Below are 20292 nucleotides of genomic sequence, written 5' to 3'. Positions count from 1 at the left end.
TTCCCAAAATGACTGTCTATGTATATCTCTACTTCCTCTCTCCATATGCGTATCTATCTCTTCCCTATTTGTGTGTGAGAACCTATTCCCTGACCCCCACTCTGTGGTCTATCTATCTATCTATCTATCTATCTATCTATCTATCTATCATCATCATCTCTACAAACCTTATGGCAGAATGCACCTTGAATGACTGACTGAAGGTGGATTCTGACACTAGGATCATATTGGCTTTTTAAGCTGCTGCATCACTCTGTTGATTCATGTTTAGCTTGCGGTCTGCTAAGACTCCTAGATCTCTTTCACATGTCCTGATGTCAAGCCAGGTGTTACCCATCCTATATCTGTGTGTTTCATTTTTCTCTCTCTAAGTACAGTGCCTTATATTTGTCCCTGTTGAAATTTACTTTGTTAGTTTTGGCCTAGCTTTCTAATCTGTTCAAAGTAATTTTGAATTCTGAGGATATTAGCTACCCTTCCTAATTTTGTATCATCTGAAAATCTGATAAGCATGCCCCCTATTCCATCATACAAGTTATTGATAAGATGTTGTATAGCACTGGGCCCATCACAGAATCCTATGGCATCCCAATATTCTCTCCAGGATGAAGAGGGGCAATTGGTGAACACCCTTTGGGTTCAGACATTAAACCAACTATAAATTCACCTGACAGTTGCATTGTCTAGCCCACATTTTACTAGCATGATTGCAAGGTTATCATGGGGGATCGTGCCAAAGGCCCTACTGAAATCAAGATACTCTACATTCACAGCATTCCCTCATCTACTGAGCTTGTAACTCTATAAGAAAAGAGAGCGAATATTAGACAGGCATGACTTGCTTCTGAGAAACTCACACTGACTTTTAGCGAACATGCCATTCCTTTCCAAATGCTTACTGACTGTTTCATAATCTGCTAGAATCTTTCCTGATATTGATGTCAGTCTGAATGGGTGGTACTCTTTCACCCCCTCTTTTTGAAGATGGAAACAGCAATTGCTCTCCTCCAGCCTGCTGGGACTTCTGTTCTCCCAGAATTCTCAAAGATCATTGCCAGTGGCTCTGAGATTATTTCTGCTCGTTCTTTAATACCCTTGGATTAAGTTCATCTGGCTCTGGAGACCTGAATTCACTTAGAGTAGCCAGGCATTCCTGCACTACCTCTTTACCTATTCTGTGCTGCATTTGCCCTACTACATCATCTGCTCCTTTTCCCCTAGGTTGAGCACTGTTTTCCTTTTGGGAGAAGACTGAGGCAAAGAAAGTGTTGAGTAGTTCTGCCTTTTCTCTGTCCTGTTAGCATTTCCCCATCTTCTCCATGCAGCAGCCCTACCATTTTCTTGTTTTTCTTTTTGCTATAGATATAACTATGAGGTTTTAAATCTCTCTAGCAAACCTGGGCTCATTCTGATCTTTAGCTTTTCTGAATTCTTCCTTACACATTCTGGCTATTTTGTTGAATTCATCTTTGGTGATTTCCTCCCTTTTCCATTTCTTGTACATGTCCCTTTTAAATCTCAGCTCAGTTGAAAGCTCTTTAGACATCCATCTTGGTTTCTTTAAACCCCTCCCAGTTTTCTTCCTCACAGGACTATTTGAAACTGTGCATTCAAAATCTTACTTTTAGAAACGGCCATCCATCATGACCTCCCTTCTCCCTTAGTATTCCTACCATGAGAAATCAGTATTTACTGAGTATTTTGAGTATTCTCAGTATATTTACCTAATATACTGAGTATTCTCAGTATTTACCAAGAAAGTTTACTGACATCAGTTTTCTTAACCCCTGGAATGTATGTCTGATTACACTTGGCTTCTCCTTTTTGCGATATAAGAAATTCCAGGAAAACATAGTCACTTCCACCTACGGATCCCATGGCATTTCCACCCCATTAACCAGGTCATCATCTATTGGTTAGGATTAGATCTAAAACAGCTGATCCCCTTGTTGCATCTTCCACTTTCTAGACAATGAAATTGTCTGTAAGGCAATACCTTGTCCCTACTTCCATCTGCTGATTATATGTCTTTTTCAAAACAAAAATCCTTTAAATGGGATTTCTAGACATCCTTGGGCACTCAGCCCCCAACGCTGCAAACTAACCAAGCAGATCTACTTCAACATGAATTAATTTACTGTATATTAACTGTACTGAAAATATCCCCGAATGACTAAAATGCATACTCACATAGGAATCCTTATATTTGGTTAATCTATTCAGTTACATGTTAATAGTAATGTTGAACTTTGTATTGGGTTTTGGGGGGAAACACTGACAGAGCAATTGATCAGCAGCAGGGAACACGTTTTAAGACATACATTTTCAAGTTCCTTCCTTGGCAGCTCCAGATTAAAAGTATTTTTGGAATAGACACATTGTCTTGCCTCCTGTCTGCTTTAACATTATAGCCAAATTGTTTAACTCTCAAAAACATTAAGAATTCAAGATAACAAAGCAAAATATGAACATGATGTGAACAGTTCATGAATATGTGAGCTGTTTCTAATAATGCTATAAATGACCATCACTTGCACAAAGTATTTCACAGGAAAAGACTACTTCTTGGTTGCCAGTAAAAACAGGAAAGTTTCAGCCTGTACTAGAATGTAGAAGAAAATCTATTTCAAGCCAGACTTCAGACATCAATGAGGGATGACCAAAAACACAATTGATCGCTTCTACTCAAAGTGAATGCCTTTCAGCCGGGTCATTTTAATACAGGATTTGCCACTTGTTTGATAGGCTTCTATTTGTTTTCAGTTTAGCAACACACCACACTGTGTTTGCTTTTGGGGCTAAGATTAGTGAGTGTAATGTTTGATTAGTAGGACGGGCCCTTGAAGGCTTAGTTTCATGTAGCCAGGGCTGGAAAATTTTCACTTACTGGATAACTAGAATTGCTCTTGAGGTGGATTAATTAATAATACTTCAGTGAAATGTTTCCTATTTCTGTTTCAGCAAACATCTGGAAATATAGACCAGTACAGTATCCTCCACAAACAACAAAAGGGTGCTGACCTTAGCTAGGGGAAATCATGCACTAAAGCAGACAGAAAAATTAAATGTCACATAAACACTTGATAATTTGGTACCTAGTTTTATCCAAAGTGATGAGCTTTTAAAGCAACCAAGACTGTGCTAGTATTATCTATATATATCATAAAAAACAAACAAAAAAACACGATGTCATGAAGTGCCTAGACTTGGCTCTCTCTACCCAGGGAAGTTAGGCTGGGTCTATTGCTTTTAAGCTTCTGGTTGAAATCCAAAAGTGTTGCTCCATATGGCATTCAATGTTTGAAACTGCTCTTTTAACAGTTTCAAAACTGGGTTGTAGGAATGTTTTTAGACTGCTCTTAGAGCTTTAAATGAATATTTTAATGTATTGAAAAATATGTTTTTAACTTGGTACTGTCTTAACCGGTTTTCATTTGTCCACTACTGCCAGAGCCCTTGTTGACTGGGAGGTGATACAGAACTACATTAAATAAAATACAATTTACATTTCACAAAAGCCTGGAAGAAGTAGGAGGTGCTCAAGAGCTACATAGGTCCCTCAAATCTTAGGAAAAAAATCTTCTTTGGTCTACATCTCCCAGAGTTCCCTAACCAGCAAAGTCTCCCTGCCCTCCCCACACCCATTAAAGAAAGTGATTTTGCCTAAGCTTGGAGTCTAAATCTTTATCAAGGTTCTTTTCCAACTTGTAGAAGCTATAATATAAACAAGCCCACAGCTATAAATCCACTGAGTTTAACAAAGCTACACAAAGGCTCTGGGGATACAGGGGAAACAGAATCCAGTGATGCTTTCCACCAAAAGGGGCTGTGGATTGGTCAGTACAAAAAAAAGGTACGTCATGCTGTGGAAGGTATGTGTTTAGGAAACATCAGACAGCAGCATATCCCAGGATGGAAATATATTATTAAAAGGTATAATGGGAAACCCTTTGGTTAATTTAACATTGGTTCATTACCAAAAGATCCAGAAAGGTACAATCACTCCAGATCAGGACAGATTATGGAACCACTAAGTGCAGACTCTGTACAGCTATGTAAACAACCTTCTCGACATATAAGGGAAGGTACAGAGAAAGTTGTTATTGTGTTCCTTCAAGTCATACTCCAGTTACAGTGACCCTAGGTCGAACCCATCATGGGGTTTTCTGCAACTGAAAGTGTGGGTCTCACCCAAGGTCACACAGTGGGATTCCATGAATGATTTGTTGCATTTATTGCCTGTTTATTCCTGGGATAATGGCACTTTAATTGTGATGTCGTGTGAAAATGCTAATCACAATTGTGTGATTTTCACACGATTTTCACTGTTTAAACCCCCGATTTCCCCTGTGTAATAAAGTCCAATGTCTCTCCTTTAAGAGGTCCATGTGCTACAGCATTTGCCAGTGAAATCAATAGCAAGGAAATGCGATTTAAGCTCACTGTTTAAATGCTAAATTCAGATACGATCATAACATTATTATTTTTATTTGCATGTATTACCTTGCCATTATTCAATGACAGACCCCAAAGCAGCACACACAGGTTTTTTCACATCTTTCTTTACTCAGGAATATATTACATGCAAAAAAACGTAGCTTCTTGCTATACAGCTTACTTCTTATGCCTTTACACTACTTCCTTTCATCACACCAAACCATACACACTCTTTGGAAAACCATGACCATGGTAGTATTTTTAAACAAATTGTTATGGGGTGTGCATTTTCTCATTCAGATGATTCATGAGTGAAAGCTTCTCTGATAAATACAATCCTGATATTTGGACTGGGAAGAATCATAGGGGGTAAATACAGGTGTGCAGATAAATGTACATATGTTGGCCAGCATCCTGCTAATGACATACACATATATGATCAATAGGTAAGTTGTCAGCCATGTGCATTGACCTTTGATCACATGCGTTGCACTATGTTCTTATTCTGTATTGGAGCTGTGTAACATAATGCCACCTTCAAATATTTACATTATGCTGAAGCAATGTAGAATCTTGGACAAAGTAACCTACCATACACCAGTGTAATGTCCATTTCATGGCCCATTGATTAAATGGGACATGTGTCCCTTTGTTTTAATTGAATATCCAAAAGCAAAAAATATAAAAATAAAATGCTTTGTTGGGCTACCAGGTGGGATGGCAGTGGGCTATGCTCACTAGACTTTCCCCTATTGTCCCTTGCCAACTACTGTGGTTTCTTCCTGGTTTCTCTGTGTATAGCATATACACCTGTGGGGGGGAAAGAGTAGCATGGGTACTGGATTCCACATACCCTTGACTTCCCCACAATCTAGGTATCTTCAGAAGCCATTAGCAGTGGTATGAACAAAGACAATGGCTTCATGGCTACTTCGCATATCTAAAGGAATCTTCTCAGAGAGAATTTTGAACCCCAGGAAACTGACTTTTCAGAAGCACATTTATTGCATTCACACATCAATATTAACTGGCCACTGTAAAGATCTCAGTGACTTGTTTCACCTTGTACACCTTTGACAATTTAGGGCAAATGTTGTGATTTGCATTTTTCTGGACCCTACTATATTCTATCACACTCCTACAACTGTGTAAATATGCTTTATGTTGTCATGTGTGTTCAAGTAGTTTCTGGCTTATGGTGATCCTCACAGGCTTTTCTTGGAAAAAAAAGGAGGGTCCCTTTGCCTTCCTCTGAAGCTGGGAGAGTGTGACTTGCCCAAGGTCCCCCAGCAGCTTTCTATAACCAAGCAGGGATTCAAGCTCTGGTCTTCAGAGTCATAGTCCAGCATTCAAATCACTACACCACACTGGCTCACGAAAAACCGAAAGATTTTCCATGGGTGGCTCAGATAGTTACACCTTTGCTTTCTAATAGTTCAATGTACACAAATTTTGTTTCATGCACAAAATTATTAAAATATTGCACAGAATTAACCTTCAGACTATGTGTATAAGATGTATATGAAACATAAATGGAAATTGTCTTTAGACTTGGGTCCCATCTCAGTGGAACACACTCCCCTGGAGAGTGGTGGAGTGTCCTTCTTTGCAGGTCTTTAAACAGAGGCTGCATGACAATCTGTCAGGGGTGCTTTGATTGTGTGTTCCTGCAGAAAGAGGTTGGACTGGATGGCCCTTGGTGTCTTTTCCAACTGTATGATTCGATTATACTATGATATCTCGTTATGTACTTATATGCAAATACAGGTATTCCAAAATCCAATAATAATAATAATAATAATAATAGTAATAGTAATTTGAAATCCAAAGTATTCCCTGACCATACTAAAAAGGGAGAGAAACATGTATGAATAAACATGTTTCACCATGCTCAGGCATTCATAATCAGAAGTATGGAGAACCACAGTCTGCACAAACAGCTTCCACCACAGTGAACCTCCATATACTGAGCAGGAAGATCTGAAGGGAGACAACAAAAGGCCCACACAGACTGGCTCTAAAAGCCAGCTTACCGGTGGCTTAGGGGCATGGCGTTTAAATGCCACATGCCCCCAAGAAATATTGAAGTCAATCAGATGGTTGGAGCTTGAAGATGTCTTGGGGGGGATGATATGCGGGCATGACATGCCATACATGTGGAAGCCGCCCTAGAGCTGTGGTGTGGCATCTTAAACACAGCCCAAATAGAGGTGGATCTTTCCCACCCCTATTTGGCCCAGATTCCAGGTGGATTTGGGCTGTGATGTGTGCTTGCCACGGCCCCAAGGCATCTTGGGGGGCGGCTTCAAGCCCTTAACTGCACTTGGCAGAACATTCAGTATTGGAAGGTCAGGGGGTAGAGTGGAATGCCTTCCCATGATTACTATAGTTACAGGCATCTGAACAGGATTTCTGCCACATCTAAACTGCTCCTAAGTTTTGGAAACCATGTTGTCTTTCCTGTCTCAAACATATTTAAATACTCTGATATCATCATGGTTACAGAAACTGGGCAATGTTAAATGTCAGGCAGTAAATTTGCCTTCATTATCAAATTGTAGACTATCGGGCAGACTATCATTACAGTACTGATACAAGTGCATTAAAGTTTTTAATGGAACTTCTGGAAATGTTTTATCCCAGCTTATCTGATCCAGTCCTTGGCACTGTGCAGTTTTAGAAATCACAGGGGAAATATTTGTTTAGCTGGGATTCCACCACACTCAGAGCATTTTCAGAGGCAGTGATCAGAAAGAAACAAAGCTGATCCCTGTCAGATTCAATCAAACTCACCAGCACACAAGGCCAGTTTTAAATTCCAAAACCTATTGACTCATACAAGATGATCTCTGCTCTTTCATAGCTCTGGTACTTAAAATTTGATTCACTGGCTATATATGAACCATCTTCTAATCAGCTATCAACTTTTACCAGTGTCAGTCACAAACAAACCCATTCACACAGATTTTTTTACAAACAACCAGCTTCAGGCAGCACTTCAGTCACAGAGGAAATCTTAAGTCTGAAACACACTATTCACAGATGCAGCTGACAATAGCTTGGAGTTTACCGCACAGGGCTCCAGGGACAGCCTCAGAACGGAATGGAAGGGAACGGAACAAATGGGGTACGGATTTTACCGCACACAAGGAAGCCACTCACTCATTCCGTTCCCCTCTCTTCCGTGCCCATTCCGTTCCAGAAGGGAACTGTTTTTGAGAACTGTTTTGAACAGTTCTCAAAAATTTCCTCCTCTGGAACAGAATGGGCATGGAAGAGAGGGGAACGGAACGGAATGGGGACTTTTGTGTGCAGTAAAATCCATCCCCCACTCGTTCTGCACTTATTCCTGCCCCTTCCATTCCGTTCTGAGGCCAGACCGAGAAGGACCTGTGCAGTAAACTCCCTTGTGTCAGTGTGGCACTGCTTTTTACAGTTGCCATAATCTCCCAGCAATAGTTCTTGCCATAGCATTATGGACCCTGGTTCATGCTAATTTCTCTGCCTGACTGCATCCCACTGCAGCTTTTGTTGTTTCCAAACTTTTTTTGGGTGCCTCCCTCTTTTATCTTGGGCTCCTTATCAAAAGGTCCTGTAAAGTTCAGTTACTTCAGACCAGGCCAGATTAGGGAGCTACTAAGTATAGGCATTGTAAAGCTATGTAAACAGTCTTCTCAACATATAAGGGAAGATGCAGAGAAAATTGTTGTTGTTGTGTGCCTTCAAGTAATTTTCTCATGCATATTTATTGACATTAGGTCTACTGTTCTACTGCAAATTTAAAACAACCAATCTCAGTTGCTGCTCCCTTTGCACTCATTCACCCTAGGAACTGCAACTGAGCAGCTGGCTGACCAGCACCTGAAAAGCCTCTCACTAATGTCATTCCTCCAGCAAAGGCCAGGGTGGGCAAGAGGCCTCTCAGTCACTGCTCAGCCAGCTGCTCGGTTGCTGCTCCCAAGGTGACCTAGTGCAAAGGAAGAAGCTTTTCCCCGGTGAGGAAGGACTCTCAATCCTTCTTCACTGGGGTGGAGAGGGGCACAGCCAGTGTGTGTGTTGTGGGTTTACAGAGGCCACATGCTCTGGACTGGAGAGTGGAATGGACGGGGAAAGGGAGAGATTTTAACTACAGGAGCTGTTCCAAAGTGAAGGACTCTTTCCAAGAATCAACCCCAAATACACCACCCTCTCCTTCCCCAGAGACATGCCTTTCCCACAAAGCTTGAAGTCGCACTCCCCCCAACATCCAAGCATTGTTTCCTCTGCTACCTCTTCTCTCGGCCTGTTTGATGACAGAAAACAGGAGCCTCAGAGCAGTTCCAATCTGCCAGCCAAGTCCCAGCAAAGTGCACAAAGATTAAGTAGGGCCCCAAATCTGAAAGATCCTTTTTGGGCTGCTTCACACCCACTGCTAAGTGCTCTAACACCTTGCTCCAGTCGGTCTGCCCCAAAATGGTGCTGTGCATAAAAGCAATGTCCTGTCTCAAAGCCTTGCAAGAGTTTCCCATCTACCACCACCACCAGTGAAAGATGTGACTAAGGGAGTGAGCTTGTGGCGAAGAACATTGATGGCTTTCATGAATGGCATCCATAGTTTTTTGTGGGGTTTTCAGGCTATGTGGCTGTGTTGTAGAAAAATTTATTCTTGACATTTCACCTGCATCTGTGTCTGGCACCTTCAGAGAATGGTGGCATGGAGGTGTGTGGGGTATATATACTGTGTGATCCTTGGTTGAGAGGAAGTTTGCATGCTAATCTCTGTGTTGGTCTGTTGGTGAATGTCAAGGCCTCAGAGTGGGAGTATATGCTATGAGGATTTGTGTCTATTCAATTAGTGATCCATTGTCTGCTGGGAAACCCCCTGACCTAGGATGATGTTTATTTGCACGTGCTGAGTCTTGAGTTTGGTGTTTTTCTACCAATCAAAATAGACACAAATCCTCCTCACATATCCTCCCACCCTGTGGTCTTGCCATTTACCAACAAACCAACACACAGATTAACATGATAAGCAGTTCTTCTCAACCAAGGGTCACACAGTATATATGCCCCACACACTTCCATGCCACCACCTTCTGAAGATGCCAGATACAGATGCAGGCAAAAAGTCAGGAATAAATTTTAGAACATGGCCACATAGCCCAACACCCCCCCCCCCCCCCCACAAAGGAGACATTACCACACAGAATGATCAGTGAGAATCCTGAAAAGAAGTTTCATGAAACTCACATTCCCACCATGGTCATAATAGCTGCTGATTCATTTCGCTTTCTTGTGCAATAATACTTTGAAGCTCTCTTTCCACCCCCTTTTCCCTCACCACCCCCCAGTCACCCCCTGTCCCCCTTACTGGCCCTTCTTTCCAACACCACTCTAGGAGGGTGTACCAACCACTTTGGCTATCTCTGATCTAGGGGGATAATATATATGAATGAATGTTAATTTTAACCATTTGGATTTCTGCTTGCAACCACCTTCAAGCAAATACAGACACACTTGATAAGCCAATTCTGCAATAGCAACACATTGCCACTGTGATGATAGTAGCCTACAAATGAATACATATGTTCCTATGGCATCTTCTTACCATATAGAGAACATAAAAAAAAAAGGAAATTAATATGTAAATTCCCTACTTCTCAAAGAATCAAGGTCAGAAAATTCCTAGAACCCAGAGATTTGCAGCTGTATGATTATTTGCATAATATCTCTTCTACTTTTCTGGGATCTGCAAGGATTAATGTGAATGAGCAATATAAATAACAGAATCTGTTCAGGGAAAGGATTAGAAATCTTGGCAGTCATGCTAGAAATGCATTTTCTCCTGGACCATTCAAAGCACAGTCTGCTCACCATGGACATAGAAAAATATTTTTTTTCTGATTATGGATATTGTAAAGTCATTAATATAAAAGTACTCTTTAAAGGACCCTCCCATGTTGATGATTCACTTCCTGCTGCTTCCCTTAAAATAAATAATTCCATTAACAGGACTGAATTAAGTTTTCCCTTCACTTTCCTAGAACTTAGTGTTGCATGCTTTTCTTTCCCATCCTTGTCTTTGTTCATCAAGGAAAAGACTAGTTTTCTAAAAGCATATAATTTATTTGTTTTAATTGTGTAGTATTGCACTTCTGACTAGTAAAAACCTTATACCTCTTTAGGCTAAAAGGGACCTTTAATTCTTAACCATTTAAATTCTCCAGTCTTGTTGCAAGAATTGAAAAGAAAAAAGAAAAAGAATATTTGCTATTCTATACTCCTCTGTTATCTGATTATTTATTGTTTGATTAATAGTTTTTTTCCACTGCTATAGTTCTATTTTGGCAGCTCTGCTGACATATTTGTCGATGAATCCATTTTAACCCCATGCTCAAGAAAAAGTAATATGTGCACTTTAAATAATAATGTAAATACAATGAGTATGACTGGCACACAGTCAAGCATTCTTAAGTCACACTGATCCTAAGGCGTCAAGCACATGCATCAGAACTATTAGCACCTGGCTGAAATTTAAGTGGATCATCCAAAGATATGGAAAATTTGTTTCCTAAGCTAAAAAACATATATATTTATTTGGCATAGCTGAATTTTTACATATATTCCTGTGCTAGTCAGAAGACAGGTACAGGTATGAAAACCAGGGCATGATGGCAGACTTGTCAAATCCTCACCCAGCCATAAAACGTACATGAGTTTGTCACTACGGGCCCATACAGACAGGCCAAAATAAAGCTGCTTCGTGTCATTTTGGAGACATGCTATTTAAATGACACATGCATCTTGAGAGGCCAGAAGCTGCACCAAAGCTGCATTCCAGTCCTTTGGTATGACTTCTGGCTTTGGTATGGCTTCTGGCCTCTTAGGACGCATGCATCATTTAAACAGCATACCTCCAAAGTGACACGAAGCAGCTTTATTTTGGCCTGTCTGTATGGGCCCTATCTCTCAGTCTTATTTAATGGAGTTGATGGAATGGTAAAGGGCCAATGAGACAATACAGTCACCATCCTGAGTTCTTTGTAGAAAGGGTGGGATAAAAATGCAATTGCTAATAGTAGCCGAGGACCAGCGTAGATTCATGAGATGTGAATCACTACTGGTTGCTCTGAAGAAAGGGCTGATACTCCCACTAAACTACTTCTTTTATTATCAGTGATGCGCTCTATGTTTTGAAGAACATCTCCACAACCCAAAGGTTCATTCCTACCAGCATTTGAGCCTGGAGAGTAATTAATGCCAATGTGTTTGCAGCTGAAGTGGAATGAATGGCCAGCCAGCCTTTGCCTTGGCTCTTTTCATGTGGCTGCTCCACTATGGGGAGGAGACAGGCAGAGCAGCTGAGCAACAGCAGAGCTGACATCCAGCCAACCAGGTAGATAGCATTTGCCCTTTCACTCCTTATCCCCTTTTCTATGAGAAATATGGAACACCTCAGAAAGAACCTGAGGAGATACAATGGCTTAACATTTTCTTCCAAACTCTTCTTCAAATCAGCAACAACAACAAAAAAACCTTTATGTCTCTAGCCTTTGGCTGATGCAACTACACCTGCCTCATGACACCTCCTTCTCCACCACCACCATCTCAACTTCTCCTACATCAGCAGTTCTCAACCTGTGGGTCATACCCCCTTTGTGGGTCGACTGACCCTTTCACAGGGGTTACCTAACTATTGGAAAACACATATTTCCTCTGGTCTTAGAAACTGAGACACCACATCATGAGGAACTGTATTAAAAGGTAATGGCATTTTGAAGGTTGAGAACCACTGTCCTACGCCCTACTGAAAGGGGGAGAGACAAAACAGCTGATTCTTCAGCACCACACCAACCTCGCACATGGGATCAGATTTACCGTCCTTTCCTTAGTGTGCATGCCTTCTGAAGCAACATGTTGGTGTTTGCACAGCATTCATGGACACATATCTGTGTTGAAGGGTTTTCATGAAGGAAAGACTGGAAAGGGGGAGGAAACAAGGGGGGAAATGAAGGAAAGAAGTGCCCCAACCAAACACCAGCCTTCAAGAAGCCTGCTTTTACTGTCACTTGTGGAAGAAACCCTTCAGCCCCTCCCCCTTTCCCCCCTTTTTCATCAGGGAAGGAGACTGGAGCAGGAGGAAGGGAAAGAAAGAGTGGGTGGGCAAGCAAGAAAGCAAAGGGTTTGGCAGCCCTCCTTAACACTGATTTTAGTAACTGAGAGTCTGGAAGAAAAGGTTGGTACCCCATCTGAAACTCCCAGGCAACTTATTGTGCTTTTCAGGTGATCTGGTGTACTAGAAGCTGCTTCTGCAATCTTAGAAGCTCAATTTTACGGTTATTAGTGAAGAGAAACAGAGAAGGGTAAAGGCTGGCTGGCCGGCCATCAGCTCTGCTGTTGCTCAGTTGCTCAGCCTGCCTCCTCCCTGCAGTGGAGTGGCCAGGTGACAAGCCCATGTCACCAAACTGTCTTTGCTTTGGCTCCTGTCACATGGCCACTGAAGATCTGAGCAACCTTCAAGCCTTCACAGCCCCCTCTGAGAACATCAGAAGTCCCCTGCAGGTCTATGGACCACAAATTAAGAATCACTGCACTAAGACATTTCCTAAACCTTGTCTCCCCAAGGCTACTTTTTCTTGCCTCCCCCCACCGCCATATACTATAACCATTTGCATTGTAGAAGAAATGTGATTACTGAAATTCATTGACACTTCAATAAAACTGCATTTTTATTAGCAGAACCATTTTTATGATGACATTGTTTAGATCTGGCAATCCTTCTTAATAACATCTTTCATGTGTCTACTAAGAGCAGTTCAAACTAAGTGAACTTTGAAGTGAATCTGAAAACCACAGGCCTGCCTTCCATTCTCCTTTGAAGAGTCCTCAAAGAATTTCCAGTGCAGATCTCCATGTTTAATACACTCACTCTAAGCGTTCTTCTTCTTTTTTGCGTAGATTGAAGTCCCGTTGAACCACTTCCCAGACATGCTTGGCCTCTTCATCTGTCAGTTTGGAAAGATCTAGTTTCCTCCCCATCGTTAGAGAGCAGAACACCTGAAAGCCAAGAACATAAGTAAGGGAAACTGTGTGAAACAAGTCTTAATTAAAGGTACTCATATTGAGGCAATGTGTTGTCATTAAAGCAGGACACTATTCATTTGGGATATGTGGGTAAATTTTTGTCAAAATCTATATGATCATCATGGGCACAGAAATCGTGTTGAGTAACCATAGTCTATCCTCAGTACTTACAATGGCTTTGATGTGTAACTGCTTAATTCATTTCATTTTAAATGTTTTCCATATGTGAATGGATGATTGTATAAACATGTACTGTTTTTTTTTTAAACAGGGGTGCACACATGTGTTCCTCAAGATGTTTTGGCCTACAGCTCCCATTTATAGTGGCTATACTGGTTAGGTCTGCTGGGATGTAGGCCGAAAACATTTTAAGGGCTACAAGTTACCAGGATGACCAGAGGGCCTGCTTGTCCTGAACATGTCCTGCATTTCAAACTTATGTCTTGGGGTCCAGGAGGAGTTCTAAAATTTTCTCTATTTTGAGCCATAAAACCTGTCCTTGTGTCATCCGGTGCCACAGCAGGCAAGCAAGAGGTAGCTCAACAGATTTATGACTGCCACTGCTGCTACAAAGGGCTTCTTAGTTTTATGCAAATAATAAACATGACTGCAATAATACACTCTAATGACTACATTGGTTTAGCCTGCAACAATACACCCTAATGACTATAGAAAAACTATTGAGTGGCAGGATCCCGGCCCAACATATGCGGAGAGGGGAAGGGGTAAGAAGACTGTAGCTGACCGGGTTTATTTGTGTGTGTGTGTGTGTGTTTTCTGACAAAGACGTAGAAAGGAAAGGAGGATCTGCATTGTTGAAGAAGAGTAGTGGCACCAAGGGGAAGCGGGGACAAAAATATGTGATTTGGATTGAGGAAGAGCAAATGGGAAAACTACAAAAAAAGTAATAATTTAAATGTAGTTCAGTCTTGGGTTTGTTGAAAATAAAGTACTATTATAAGCATTTGTTTTGCTCAGAGTTCTGTAAGCCTTCTGCAAGCCAACAAGGCATTTTAACAAAGATAAATTATTCAGAAAAATATGGCTGAGTACATAGTAAAATACAGTATATGTAATATAGCTGTAAAGAAACCATATTAAATGAATTTATATTTATATTAGTGTTTTTAGCTTTTATTTGGTAATGCCCTATGTTTTTCTTGAATGTCTTACATTTTGTGGTGCCTTGTCCTTTGCAATTGTGACATCTGGTCACCCTGCAAGGTGCCCACCCTTGCTTAAAAAGAAGGAGGGGGAGAATGGACCCCCCTCACTCTGTAATGCTACTGAATCTAATGCTACTCCTCACACCCCCGCTCTCAGGTCTTAAGAGACTGCTAAACAGTCTGGGAACTGGATAATTTAAGGATCAATGCTCTTGCAACTTCCAACCAAAAGAGAAGTGTCAGATGTCTTGCTGTGTGGCCCGTTGTCTAAGAATCAGAGGGTGGGGTTGTGAGAAAGATTTTTGCATGCTGTCTCTCTTTCTCTCTCACACACACACATTGTAAAAATCCCTCGCTGGCGCAACCACTGTCTGCCTTCTGATGTTTGGTCAAAACCTGGATACAACAGTCTGGACTTGGCAGGAACAGTCCTGATTAATTCTCTGTCCTCTCACTTTCTCAGCTGCTTAAAAAATGTCTGTTCCCCCCCCCCCCCCCACTTTGCCCCTTTGCCATCAGCTTACTTCAGTTGATGCAAACTGAATTCAAAGTACAAAAGTAGTTTGTGCTTAGTTGACAGGAGGGAGAGGAGATGTGGAATCTTGCCCTTCCCAGTAGGCCCAGACAAAAGGCAGCCTCTCCCAGCTTGTGTGTTCTTCCTCCTTAATAACTTTTGCCATCTTAATTAGGCCACACATCCTGGTTTTCTTCAGTGAAATGTTGGAGAGTATGCACCCAGAGGGTGCTGGGTAGGCTAATAATGCTGCAGTATTCCGACACTTCAAATTCGGATCAGAAATATATTGGCAGAACCTGACAAAATCCCTTTTTAAACATATTTGGGAGGAGGAGTGTATGGTGGCATGATGGCTGAAGGATTCTGAGACTTGTAAAGTCAACATTTCCAAGTTTTGCCCATCAGTAACAGGAGCTACATTTTGTTTGGGTGCTCATACCTGGGTCATGACGAACAGCTTTATAGAATTCAGATCGATCAAGGCTCCCTACAACCTTTGCACAAATGATTTATATGGGATAAGTCCTAATAATTGTTGTATGTCTTCAAGTGATTTCTGACTCATGGTGAACCTATGGGGGGGGGGGTTCTTGGCAAGATTGTTCGGGGGGGATTTGCCTTTGTTTTCTTTTGACACTGAGACAGTGTGACTTGCTCAGCGCCACCCTGTGGGTTTCCATGGCCGATAGGGGATTCAAACACTGGTCTCCAGAGTTGTAGTCCAATGCTCAAATCATTACACCATGGTGCTTCTCCTAAGACCATACAATAATCCCAAGCAATTAACAACTATGAATGTAGCCACAGGTTTTAAGCACTGAAACCCTAAACAGCTTGGTACTGTACTAGGATACCTGAAAGACTGCTTTCTTACCAACTCAGAGTCTGAGGTCCTTTGAGAGGATGTAGCCAAGGGGGGTGGGTGGGGTCTGGACCCCCCCTTCTATTAGATACAATGAATGGTCACGCCGCCGCGCCGCCATGTCCTAGCCCCATCATAATGGTGGCACTTAGTCTGGAAACCCCCCCCCCCCTTCCCAAAATCCTGGCTACGTCCCTGTCCTACTCTGAATACCCTACCATTGGAGAGAGGGCTTCTTGGCACTGTCATCCAGGTTATGGAAGAGCTTTCCCAGAGAATTTTGCCTGGTTCCATCTTTATTATCCTTTCAGCACCAGGCAAATATCCATTTCTTCATCTGGCCTTTTAAAATAATTTCTAGTCTGAGTAATGTGTATTTTAGCTGCATTTTAATTTTTAATCATTTTGACTGTTTCTTGTTGTATGTTTAACAACATAAAAACAGTTAATAAATAAATTATTTGCTGATTTCCACGGGAAACTGGCTTTCTAATTACTAGGCAGACTAAAAACTGTGTAGAGTTTTTTCTAGAAGTAAAAAAAAAGCCTGGCTATTTCTTCAACAGAAAGTTCACTAATAAAATGAACTTCATAAGACTGCCAAAGAAGAGACAGAAAGATTTGCCAATTCAGTCTGCTGATGCTACAAAATCAGTCCAAGTTTTCTCAGTGTGAGTTCATGCAGTCCCTATCATTTCTGAAAGGCAGAATGGTGGGGGGGGGGGGGGGGGAGAGCAAGCCATGGTCTGACAATATATGTTGGGATACTTAAATATATGAAAAAATAAATCTAGGCCTCTTGGTGACTCTGAATTAAAATTGTTATCAACAAACCAAAACGTAGTTTCATTTCAACCGAGCCCTATTATTCTAAAACAAGAAGGGCAATTGGTTCCGTACATCTTTTCTGGAATGTAATATAACCAAATCCACAAGAAAGTAATGTATTTAGTTTCCCACTGTAATACAGTATAACCAAATCCACAAGGAAGTAATGTATTTTCTTTACAAACAAGAGAAACAAATGATTTTTGTTTTAGAAAGGAAGGGAGGGAGGAAGGGAGGGAGGGAGGATATAGAAAATACAGTGGACCCTTGTTATACGCTGGGGTTTGGTTCCAAGATCCCCCGTGTATAACAAAATCCGTGTATGCTCAAGTCCCATTAAATATAATGACATAGCAAAATGGTGTCCCTTATAAAAAATGGAAAATCAAGGTAAATTTATACTTTTTTGGAACATTTTCAAACCTTGTATGCTTGAATCCGTGTATAAAAAATCCGTGTATAAGAAGGGCCGACTGTATACTTGTTAGTTGTCATGTGACATAATAGAACACAAACAATATTATGGTGCTTTTTATTGTTTCCTCCCTTGTTTTTTGTGAATTGATACCACGGGGGGGGGGGGGGGATTCTTAAATCTTAATCTTATTTGTGTTAATGTGTACTCTCCTGTCGCATAAAGGAACCGAGAGTTTGAATCCATTCTGTAATCTTAACTAGAATAGGCCCAATAGGATTAACATAAATAATCGCTGACTCAACATTCAACAACGGATTCAGTGGAGATTATCACACAGGCAAAAGTGACAGAAAAGTAACAGGAGAGAATTGGGATGCTCCCATCACTATCACGCAATTGGAGGACAATGATCACACACATTCTGTGACATCCCTTCTCACGTCAGCGAAATGGAATGGTCCCATCACATCTGTATTAACAGAAAGTGATGGGACCATTACATGTCACTGAAAGGAGAAGGATGGGATGTGTGCGATGTCACATAATATCATGTGATAATCTTCCTCAAATCGCACGATAGTGATGGGAGCTTCTCACTCTCTCCATCACTTTTGCCTGTGTGATAATCTCTACTGTGTCTACTCTGGTCAGAACTATCATGAAGATTCAAACTACTAAGTCCAGCAGATGAAAGTAAATATTCTGTAACAAAGTCACACAGCCAAATCCAACTAGATGATAGGGCTAATAATACTGCCGGTACAGAGCAGTGGTTCACACTCAAGCAGAAGCACCTCGCCCTGAAATTTCAAGATGAGGCAGTCCTGCTCAGACTGTGATATAGCATGCTAATCAGAGATGATCTGAGCAAATTTATTTTTGGTGTCCTGCATTATTTTCAGAGTAGGCTACGTCTATTTAATGTAGCTGCAGTGAGCTGAAATGTTAGAATCCAAGGGGAAAGCAACTTTGGGGCTGTATAGACTGACAGTAAGCGCTGGCTTGGAGTGTGGCGTTTGGACAACGCAAGCCCTGACACCATCCCCAAGCCGGCATCACACTGCTTGCCTGACTGCACAGTGGGTGGCATTACAGTGTTCCTTTGGCATGGCATTCACACATTGCAAGCCAAAAGGAGTGTGGAAAAGTGTCATTGTGGCAGCAAGGGCACTCTTTTTCTGGGCCAAAATGAAGTGGCATTTTGCTGCTTCTTTTTGGCCTGGAAAACCGTTGTATTGGGGCCATGGCATGCAGTTGCCGCAGCTCCAATCCAGCACTCAGAGCGATGGCTGCAAGCCACTCCTTCAGGGTGGTCTGTTTCACCATTGTGCCCTTCAGATATTTTGGACTACAATTCCTATTAGGTTTAAGCAGCATGTTCAATAGTGAAGGATTATGGGAGCTATATTCCTAACCCTCCGGAGAGCAACCAGTTTATTCACCCCAGCACTGTGGTAGAAAAGATGTCCTTTATATCTTTGTGCCTCAGCATAGTCCTATTCATTTCTCCCAGAACACAGATTTTTGCTCAGCTTTGGCACCAATTCTCAGTATTTTATCTGCAATGTTTCTTTGATTCAACCTGGGCCCGACTGCTGCTGCTATGGAAGATTTCTTGTAAGAAGATTCCTCAAACTAAAAAGCACTACCAATAGTTAGAGTGACCTCTTCTACAATTGGGCTACTGAGAAAGTCAACTATTGAGCTGTCTTCAGTCCTATATGGGGAGATGGATGGATGGATGGATGGAAGGAAGGAAGGAAGGAAGGAAGGAAGGAAGGAAGGAAAGAAGGAAGGAAGGTCTTGTTTGAATACTTGGGAATGTTGGCAGTAGGGATTCATAAGGAGTGGTAGACAATGAAAAGTAAAGATCAAAGAAACAGTAGGGAGAGCCAACTAATTCTGGTTTTATCCCCTTCAAGTCAGGAATGTTGAATATTTGGCATTTATCATACATGGCTAATAAAGTACAATTACAGTAGGGTAATAGCATCTTTGGCATGTACTTGTAACATGACTTCATGCCTCTACTGTTGTTGCTTTGTATTGGAATCATTGGTGAAGAGCACCTTTTCATTGATGGTTTTTCTATGTAATAACTACTGTATATACTCAACTATTAAGTCAAAGGCAGGTTTTGGGACCTAAATTATGGGACTGGAGCACAGCTTTGATACAGATTTTCGCCTCTTATTTGCATGTGTCATTTAAACAGCATACTTCCAAAGTGACCCAAAACAGCTTTATTTTGGCCTGCCTGTTCAGGCCCTATGGTAAATGGTAGCTGTGTGTGATGTGTGCGGATGATGATGAGGCAGGCAGGTAGGACTAAGAAAACAGGCACATGCCAAAAAGGATGTAATGGCAAAGCAAAACAAATGGCAACTACGGACATTATAACACTACACTGCTATAGTGCTATACATTAGCAGTGATTATAGCCTTTAACTTTGTGATAACTTTTTTCGGATTTTATCCCAGGAAAGCTGACAAAGATGCACAAATGTCTTATTCAGATCCTTCAAAGCCTGATTCCTCTCAGCAGTCCTTTGGGAAGGAGTGCCAAAGAGCTGCCACCGCCACCATTTTTATACCCAGGCATCCAAAAAAAGGCCAGAAGAGAGAGTAGAGTGAGTTGGTACTTCTTTTAGGTTATCCCAGGACAGGATAAGCTCTCTCCACTCTACTCAGAGAAGGACATGGTTCCTTTTTTGATAAAGAGTTACGGTACAGTACTTACATTGACCTGTGGACAAGTCGACCCAGTTTTTTGGGGGTGCATTTTTTTAAATAAAACTTCTAGACTTATTCATGAGTATGTAAATATGCATGTGAATTTCCATGGGGGGGGACCTGTCTTAACCCCCCATCTGTCTCTCATGAGGGTGGCTAGCATTACAGAACAGGCACAGCTTATTCCCACCTCTAAACCATTTCACACAGTATTCTTTTTATAAATTATTGGTGGTCTTTAAACAGAGGTTGGATGACCATCTTCAGG

General features: G+C 41.4%; 1 protein-coding gene across 7 annotated transcripts in view; it reads right to left on the bottom strand.

Moving 5' to 3' along the window:
• MLPH (melanophilin) overlaps positions 1–20292 on the bottom strand; it is a 105044-nt gene that overhangs the window by 70112 nt on the left and 14640 nt on the right. For 4 of the 7 annotated variants that reach the window (XM_089477858.1, XM_089477857.1, XM_089477855.1 and 1 more), the window contains one exon: positions 13346–13473. In XM_089477858.1, the coding sequence (XP_089333984.1) occupies positions 13346–13455 (110 nt within the window). In that variant the 5' untranslated portion in view covers positions 13456–13473. Of the gene's footprint in view, positions 1–13345; positions 13474–14673; positions 14695–15004; positions 15065–15622; positions 15685–20292 lie in introns of those variants that run through there. The other 3 variants (XM_089477854.1, XM_089477859.1, XM_089477860.1) reach the window with 3 other exon arrangements.

Source organism: Sceloporus occidentalis, unplaced genomic scaffold, assembly GCF_023333645.1.
Source record: "Sceloporus occidentalis isolate IW3139 unplaced genomic scaffold, rSceOcc1.0.p SCAF_12, whole genome shotgun sequence".
NCBI lineage: Eukaryota > Metazoa > Chordata > Lepidosauria > Squamata > Phrynosomatidae > Sceloporus > Sceloporus occidentalis.
This window is presented reverse-complemented; position numbering and strand designations above follow the sequence as displayed.